General features: G+C 40.7%; 2 protein-coding genes across 2 annotated transcripts; both read left to right on the top strand.

The window, feature by feature from the left end:
• The first annotated feature begins 948 nt into the window (after positions 1-948).
• On the top strand, positions 949-4,111 carry LOC138608630 (glutathione S-transferase A-like). The gene is made up of 6 exons (XM_069681203.1): positions 949-1,177; positions 2,068-2,133; positions 2,245-2,350; positions 2,632-2,750; positions 2,834-2,922; positions 3,002-4,111. The coding sequence occupies exons 1-6, from the start codon at positions 1,010-1,012 to the stop codon at positions 3,132-3,134; spliced, it is 681 nt and encodes a 226-aa protein (XP_069537304.1). The 5' UTR covers positions 949-1,009; the 3' UTR covers positions 3,135-4,111.
• Positions 4,112-6,173: 2,062 nt separating this feature from the next.
• LOC138608538 (glutathione S-transferase A-like) lies at positions 6,174-8,981 on the top strand. The gene is made up of 6 exons (XM_069681149.1): positions 6,174-6,419; positions 6,560-6,625; positions 6,811-6,916; positions 7,686-7,813; positions 8,436-8,521; positions 8,645-8,981. The coding sequence occupies exons 1-6, from the start codon at positions 6,252-6,254 to the stop codon at positions 8,775-8,777; spliced, it is 687 nt and encodes a 228-aa protein (XP_069537250.1). The 5' UTR covers positions 6,174-6,251; the 3' UTR covers positions 8,778-8,981.
• Positions 8,982-9,219: the final 238 nt, after the last annotated feature.

Raw genomic sequence — 9,219 nt, 5'->3', positions numbered from 1 at the left:
TCCTCGTGTAGGTCTGTGGGAAGTCGAGGTGATGCAGGATGTAGTGCAGTCCCATGCTGACCGCATCATCCACCGACCTTTTTGCCCGATAGGCAAATTGCAGAAGGTCCAGCAGGGGACCTGTGATGTCCTTCAAGTGACTCAACACCAGTCTTTTAAAGGATTTCATGACCACAGACGTTAGGGCGACCGGCCTGTAGTTTCAGAGGAAGATCTGGGTGAAGATGGGGGCCAGCTGGTCAGCACAGACTCTCAGGCTGGAGGGAGACATACCGTCAGGTCCTGGTGCCTTCCTGATCTTCTGCCTCTGAAAGAGCTGACACACATCCTCTTCACAGATCCTTAGTGCAGGTGGGCTCTGACCTGGCAGGAGACTTCCCCTCGGCTAATGTGATTGTCTTTCCAAATGTTGCATATGCCCTTCGTTTCTGGGCCGGTGACTCTGCAGTGTATGATGGAATAATGAGTCGACAGTGCCTTGTTGCAGTGACATTTTTACCTTGTTTCGTCTCTTTAAGGCTGTCTTTTGGGACGTTACCTGAAACTAGCCAAATATTACTCCCTGCTGAAGGACCCACCTAGCATTATAGCCAGCCTCAAAGTGGCTGGACAGCCCAAATGGTTATGAAGTCCTGAAGGAAATCCGAAACACACAAACATTAACTTCAACATGTTATTGTTTATCTGGAAGTCACTTTAAATCTTAAGTAAGTTAGTAAGACAAATTTGAAATAATAAATAATTTAAATAATGTTTTTTTTTTTTACAATTTCGTCTAGAGTATTTTATTTATTTATTTTTTAAATATGGGTTTGAGGAAAAGACGCAAGGGGATACTGTGTAGTATCTACTCCTGACCACTAGGTGGCAACACGCTCATTTAATATAGTATGATATCTCCTTGAATTGTGAAACGAATGAAGAAATTCATTTCATTCTGCGCACTGAGTCAGTCTCTTTTGTGGCAGTGTTTGTGACAATCAAGCTCCAGGCTCTTAAATTTATAACCATGGCCCAGGACATGACTCTGCTGTGGGGCTCCGGCTCTCCTCCCTGCTGGAGGGCGATGATCGCTCTGGAGGAGAAGAACCTGCAGGGATACAACCAAAAGCTGCTCTCCTTTGAGAAAATGGAGCACAAGTCTCAAGAAGTGTTAGACATAAATCCAAGGGGACAGGTAGGGACTAGCTGAAGCAACCATAACCTTAAAATAATGCAAGTTAAACACTGCATTTCCCTCTCCCAAATGTCGTTGCGATAGGCGTGTAACTACTTTGAAAGCTTGTACTAATGGCGCACGCAACTTGCAACCCCACAACAACCTAAATAGACTTGTGATTCTCTAAGGTGACGCCACCAAACATGCTATTATGTAAAGTTTTCCAGCTGACCGGGCAATCGTTTTACTTCCTGACATAACTGAAATCTTTAAACGAATCATATTGATGTGTATTTTGAATCGGCTTAAATTAAATTCGTCAAGCATTCTCCCCGGAAAATTTAAACTTAAAGAATTCCTGCTACTGACAAATGCATTTCACACAAACAAGCCGCAGAGGGCGACAACGACAAAGTAAAGGGATTAGGTTTTTCCATTAGGTGTAGGCCTGCTATTAGCATGCCGAAGTCAGTACAATAATTCAAGTGTCCTTAAAAGTCCCATTATATTATGGGTAATTTAGGCTATTTGACCAGTAAATAAGACCTAATTAATGTGTCAATTGCAAGTACAGGGCTATGCGATTTGCTTTAGCAACTAAAGGGAACAAATACACTAAATACCCCTTATTTTCACTAAATATTTGTAAAATTTTAACCTTACTGTTTTAGAAACACTAAACAAAGCACAATTCCTAAAAAGAAATTGGTTAACCGCCATATTTTGTCTCAAAACACATTGTGGAAAGCCACTTTTTCCTCCCCAAGAGTCTTCGTTCAGCTAGGCAGCTTGCCTTAATTAGCTCCCAGTAGCATTAGCATTAAGACAGCACATATGATTATAACGCTAAAACCCGTTAACCCATGAACAGCCTACATGCTCACATTTAAACCTGTTGGATGTTTTAGCTCCCCACCTTCAAACATGGTGATGTCATCGTGAATGAATCCTACGCAGCCTGCTTTTACCTGGAGGTGAGTGAGCGTGTCCAACAACTGAAAATTATCCATTCAACATTCAATTTTACAGACACTATAAAGTGTAAGAATTCTTTATTGTGTGTGTGTTTTGTCCTTTAATTTCAGAGTCAGTTTAAGTCCCAGGGAAACAAGCTGATCCCAGACGGCCAGGTAGAACAAGCACTGATGTACCAGCGCATGTTTGAGGGTCTCACCTTCTACGAAAAACTCAGTAAGACAAATTAACTCATGAATAAAAGAGAATACACTCTCTACAACAAATGTGTATTAATCCACTGCAAAAACAAATATGTTTGGAGACTTAAATGTTTTTTTAATGAAACTGCTCACTTGTGACCCGCTTTCAGAAGATAAACAATACAAAATGAATTATGCAAGTTGATCTGTAAACCATAAATTGTTAAAGTATAAAAATACTACACTCACACCCTGTGTGACTGCCAGCCGTATCTTATCTACCTATCTTAATGTGTGTTTTTCTTATTTTTTTAGATGCTGTTATCTATTATGAGTGGTTCGTCCCTGAAGGAGAGAGGCATGACTCAGCTCTAAAGAGAAACAAGGAGGCTCTTACCACTGAACTCAAGCTCTGGGAGGGTTACCTGGAGAAGGTAGTGTTTGTACAGTAAACACAAATTCAACACATACTAAAGTACAAATATCTATTTACTATTTTGCACCTCTTTCTTTCCAGCTGGGCTCCGGCTCTAACCTGGCTGGGCCGTCCTTCTCACTGGCAGATGTGACTGTTTTTCCAACTGTTGCTACTCTCTTCAGATTTGGGTAAGTGAGAGAAGCCTTTAGCATTTTCTCTAAGACACATGTTTGTGACACTGCAGCTCAAATGTCTTGTGTTCTGTAGGATGTCTGCTGAGCGTTACCCCAAACTTGCAGAGTATTACGCTCTGCTGAAGGAGCGGCCCAGCATCAAAGCCAGCTGGCCTCCACACTGGCTGGAGAACCCAGAGGGCCAAGACACACTCAAAGATGTCTGAGATTCTCTCACAGTGTTCACTGTCACGTCAGCCTGCTGGGTTTCTGGTTCCTATAAGAACAGTGTAAAATGTGATACTGTGCTTTTATTTTTCTGGCTTTAAAAAGGGAAGAAATGCTGAGAATACAAGTATGCTCTAAATACTGTTCATAAGTGTTGCAAAAACATAAAAAAGGATGTCATATTTTTTTGTTAAGCTAACTTTAATACTTAAGTTTGATTTTCTCTTTGTCCTGTTTCTGTCAAATGTTTGACTGTAGAAACCATCTGACAAAACACATGCTGTGTCAAACTATGCAACATGTGATGTTTGCAGGCTGAGATAGATAGGATGCAGGCAAATTGTGGTATTGTTAACATAGAAGCTTTTGTGCAGACATAAATGGCATCTAACATCAATCCCTGTTGACTAATAAACGCACGGGTTACTACAACAGCAGCCGTACTGAATACCTTCCACTACAGTAAATATGTGCTATATACTGCCCTCATACACTACATTGTAACCTGAAACCTGTACTACAAAGCAGGTTCACCACCCAGGTGCTTTTGTACAGGTAGATCTCATATCTCAAACATAACCTGCTCTGGAGCCGGTTAGGTGTGTTAAGTTATCAGATAACCCTGGTAAAAAGTGACCCACCTGTTGTCCTTATAAAACCAAAGACCAATCATCAAGTTGCCTCACTAACAGCATATCCTGCTTTATAGTACCGGCTGAAGGCTTATAAGAAAAAATAAACTAATGTGACTGCTGAATGCGTGAGAATAATAAAGAGATGTATCTAAGCTTACATAGTAAAATAAAAAGTACATATTGTATGAACAGCAATATTGACACTAAGTAGAGCAAAGACTTTCAGTATCAGGTAAAAAAAAAAAGACGTGGGCAGCGTCTTTGAGGACATGACCCTGTGCTGTTATTGTTTGAATGATTGTGCCAAACCCAGATTGCCCTGCATAAAGGTATCTGAAAAACCCTGTGTTGTCGTGACTTTGCATAATTACACTGGTTCAATACTGCATCCCGTGCACGAATCTGTTGGTCTTTATCATTTTAATAAACAAATAGGACTCCTGCAGCTGCTTTACAGAGGCATTTTACATGCTTGGGTTCAGATCTTGCATATTATCAGGAGTACCTGTAGTGTATTAACCGAGTTGAAAGTTGTGCAAAGTGACTTCGTGTTTCTAATCTTGGCCCTTTTATCAGACACCTGTTGAACGTTCTGGATGTTTCCTGGGCCCGTGCATGGACTTCAGGCTTCTCCTGTTCTGCACCATCAGCTGACGATCACAGGAGCAGTTGCTGTTGTCTTTGGAAGACATAAAATAACCATCACGGGGCTGCTTAATCAAACCTAGTACTCGCGCCACAGCAATGCTCACTATCTACTATCAAAACCTCACTGAGAAATAAGACTATTTACTCTAGGAACTGTGAAAACATGTATCTGGTTGACTTGCATCATATTTCCAATAACATAACCCATCTTTGGCAGCTGAACTTGTTCTTAAAATCCACTAATAAGAAGCAATCATAGATGTTAAAACCACACATCTTTTATTTTTATGTTTGGATACATGCATGTGAAGCAGAAGAAGTGTAACATGATAAACTTGTTTGTAAGCACAACTGCTTTTGTCCTTCTTGCTCTGCTAACAAAAGGTTAACGTCATGCTAGTCAAGCATAAGGCTGCTAAACAGACTTGAGCACATTCAGCAGACACTCAAATTCAACAAAGAAGCCTGCAGTCTGATGAAGAGACAATTTCCCAGGGGCGAGGATGAGGGCAAAACAGTGCGCTCACGCAAAAACACATTAATTTGGGTCAATGCTCTGCATGGATTGTTCCTTAAATGTGCAGAAATGATTATGCAATCCTTTTCTCAAATGTTGCATGAAGGAAGAGGCTTCAGAATAACCACATGCTTTCCATGTGATTTCTGCACGTTTCTTTTGTTCAACAAGATGTTTTTTCTGAACGCATCTGCAGACCAAACTATCGAAGACAATGAATGCAAACTGTTGTGAAATACACGACAGGTCCGCGGTTTATTTCCGCTCACAGCTTAATTTACTGTTGTGTTTATGGCAACAGTTGAGTGCATGGCATCTGGAGCTTAAATACTGACTCAGAGGAAGAGGAACAAAGAAACTGCACATTTTATGTAATTATCAGTTTTAACATTAGACGGCTGTCGACTGTTGCATTCAGCTCTGATGTCATTGTTAATTTGAATATGGTGCCAGAACTGTTTTTCTCTGTGTGTGTGCAGGGGTGAGGGAAGAGTGCTGAGTCACGATGAGTTGTCAGTCAAATATCAGGATGACATGAACATAAAATAGTAAATCACGGCAGCAATCATTCGAAATACATAATGAGGAAGCAAGATAAGATTGACTTTGGTCAATACAGAAACATTATATAAGTAGGTTAATGTTTGCTGAAATGCCATGTTAGTGTTAGGTCATAAAAGGATTGTGAAATAGCATCATTTAATTCTGTGATGACAACTAATATATTAGATGTATATACACTTAAAGAATCAGCAGGATTTTACATTTTCACAATAAACCGCCTGTTTAGCGATTTTAGTGAATATATTATTTATTTAGATTTATTATTATATTATTGTTTAGAATAGCATTTATAGGAGTTATAACTATTTAAGTTTTGGAGTCATGTTTTTCTGACCCATATATTTTCCAGTGAGACCAAAGAGTATTAATGCAGAGCAAGAGAAGTCAATGCACCTCACATACGACTTTTTCTAATCCATGTGGAAATAAGTAACTAAAGCGATAACTTACATTTAAATTGTTTAATGTGACTAAAATGTGCAGACTTTTATTTTGACGCCCTGTTGCCCTTTTTTAACAGAAGGCGGGGTTAATGTGCTTGGATCGGGTGTGAACTATCTGAACTGTCTTGAGTCACGGAGCTCTGCTGATAACACAGAAATGGGATGGGGCTAAATTCCTCCAATCCGGATGCAGAGGGCCACAACTTGTTATAAAACCAGGCACACACGCACATTCCCGCTTCACCCTTCACTCCTTCCACCATTTACAACCTCTGCAGCTGCCAGTTGTAGCAGATCACTCTTAAAAACATGGCCAAGGACATGACTCTTCTGTGGGGCTCCGGCTCTCCTCCATGCTGGAGGGTGATGATCGCTCTGGAGGAGAAGAACCTGCAGGGATACAACCAAAAAATGCTCTCCTTTGAGAAAATGGAGCACAAGTCTGAAGAAGTCATGAAAATGAATCCCAGGGGACAGGTGAGTTCACTTTAAACCCTCCATTAACTATAATAAAAGTGTCAGCCTTGTTTTTACAAATATGCATGAATTTATATTTATTTTTCTATTAAAATAATGATGCAACCTTAACTTTTTATTCCGCTCTATCTTCACTACAGCTCCCTTCCTTCAAACATGGAGACAAGGTCCTGAATGAGTCCTACGCAGCCTGCATGTACCTGGAGGTAAGACTTGGACCTTGTTAAAATTTTATGCTTCATTCTGCCACCAAGGAGTTAATAATTAGGCGGGCTCCTTGTGCTCTGTGTTAAACAATGCCTCGTCTGAAACCATACGCCGCACAGCAACAGAAACCGGAGCTTCATGCAGCTGCTCATAATAGCTTCTCTTTTCATGTCTCCAACAACAGAGTCAGTTCAAGTCCAAGGGAAACAAGCTGATCCCCGACTGTCCAGCAGAGCAGGCAAAGATGTACCAGCGCATGTTTGAAGCTCTTACGCTCAACGACAAAATGGGTATGTCAACCCTGATGTGCAAAGCTGACAAGACATGCTGTTAACCCTGCAAATTCTGCAAGTTACTGACAATCAACGGTCCTTACATTTACGTTTCGCTACTCAAGCTTTTTCTTAGTAATACCAACATGACTTAGCTGATGCTGTTGCCACGAAGAGGTCGTCCTCTTGGCAACACCACACACTGCACTGCCACATTGAAACCGCTGAGACTTCAGTCCAACTCCTCAGAGGAAGCTCAACATGAACTGCTTCGCCTCCCCAAGAGGCCTGAGTTGTTCAAAACACACGGCATACACTAATGAGCTGTGCATACACACAATTAAGACAAAGAACTATGCATTAACTGTATGGTGCACCCCTTTAAACAGGTAGCAATGTTAAGAGGTCAGATGTTAATCCCACCAAGGATCACATGCTCAGACTATCTTGCATGCAAAGCTCAAGTCATGAGACAGGATACTTTTGTCAAGAGCTGGAAAAAAGGAAGCTGCATTCCTGCATTGTTAGAAATGCATTCCCTGAAGTAGACATTTTTTAGACAGCTTTAAGCTTCCTTTTTTTTTTACCACTGTGAGTGCCTTCAACAGATGTTACATAATAATGTCCCAACTGACCCCACCCACAGCTGCAGAGGAAAAGAAAGCAGTTAGCCAAAGCACAATGTGGGAGGAGATGTTGTAAAATGTGTGGAGAGATTTTATTGATAAATCTTTAACACGGCCGAGAGTAGCCGTCACCGCTGAATATCTGTGTCTGCTTTTTTCAGCCAATGTGATCTACTACAACTGGAAGGTCCCGGAGGGAGAGAGACACGACTCTGCTATCAAGAGAAACAAGGAGGCTCTCACTGCTGAGGTCAAGCTGTGGGAGGGATACCTGCAGGGTACCTGCAAGGTACACATGAAAATATAATGAACCACTATACCCTCAGACACACAAAATACGAGATATTAGGAAATTACCTTAGTATATAATCTTTCTGAAAGTTTAATGAGAAGATTTATACCTCACTTGTGTCCGTACAGTAAATATGAAGCTACAAACAGTAGCTGGTTAGCTTAGCTAAGCGCACAAACTTATAACAAGGGGGAACAGCTAGCCTTTGTTTGTCTAATGCTGAACAAATCAGCCTTCCACCACCGATAATGAAAATGACAATTAATTATAACAAAGTATCCTATTATTTAAATCCCCCTAAAGTGTGGTGTAAAAAGTGTAAATACGCTAAGTTTTGCACTGCTTTATGTGCTGGCTGAACCAGGAAGTCACTGCGCCAAGCCAATAATTCGTGCAGCACATAACCAACAGTAACCCTCCCCTTTAAAGGCACCCATTGAATAATGTGTTTTAGCTAGTGTGAATAACCATCTGTCACAACTAACATGTTTGTACATTTTATCTGTGACTAGCAAATGATACTACTCGGTTCAGCAGCTGACACTAGTGTCTATCGGATTTGCCCACCCGCAAATGAGTGGATTTAAATAGGACTTAAATATTTCGTTCTGTCTTCTAGGACTCAGGCTGCTGCCTGGCTGGAAAGAACTTCTCCCTGGCTGATGTGGCTGTTTATCCAAGCATCAGCTATCTCTTCCGCTTTGGGTATGCGTTTTAAATTACTGTAAATGACTAAATTGCTTGAAGAAAAAAATCATGTAACCTGTGTATTACAAAGAAACATTTAATTTGTTATGTGAGTGTCACACCAAATTTTCTCTCCTACAGGTTATGTGAGGAGCGTTACCCTAAACTGGCAGGTTACTATAACTGTCTGAAGGAAAGACCCAGCATCAAATCCACCTGGCCTCCTACCTGGCTGGAGAACCCTCAGACTCAAGACTTACTGAAGGACGTCTAAGATTCAAGCACTCATCTGCCGACACACTTTTCCTGTTCAGTTGTGTAATATGTAACCACTTCTTGCTTTGCACTACTCTAGCTGTGTGCATTTTTTTGAATGTGCATTTGCTTTTTACTGTGGTTAATATTTGACAGATTGTTTGAGACTTAATCTGCAAATGATATGTTGTATGCTGCAAACCAAAATAAAAATTGACAGTCAGCTTTGGGTGCTTTATTCAGATCAAAGTCTGTATCCTTGGAAATCTCTTTTAGTCCAGTTATGCCTAGAATATACTTCAGAGGCCTGTATTCAGAAGACAATGATATTTCTATGTACCAGTAGGTTCATATTCCATGATATTTATACATAAAAAACGGCCCCTTAAAGTAAGTTTGTATGCCATTTTTGGGCACAGCAGTTGAGGTTAAATCCCCATCTACCTTCATTCCTGCACTTT

The sequence above is a fragment of the Semicossyphus pulcher genome, unplaced genomic scaffold (genome assembly GCF_022749685.1).
Source record: "Semicossyphus pulcher isolate SPU_LCO1_2020_fin unplaced genomic scaffold, fSemPul1.0.p SCAF_5, whole genome shotgun sequence".
Lineage (NCBI taxonomy): Eukaryota > Metazoa > Chordata > Actinopteri > Labriformes > Labridae > Semicossyphus > Semicossyphus pulcher.
This window is presented reverse-complemented; position numbering and strand designations above follow the sequence as displayed.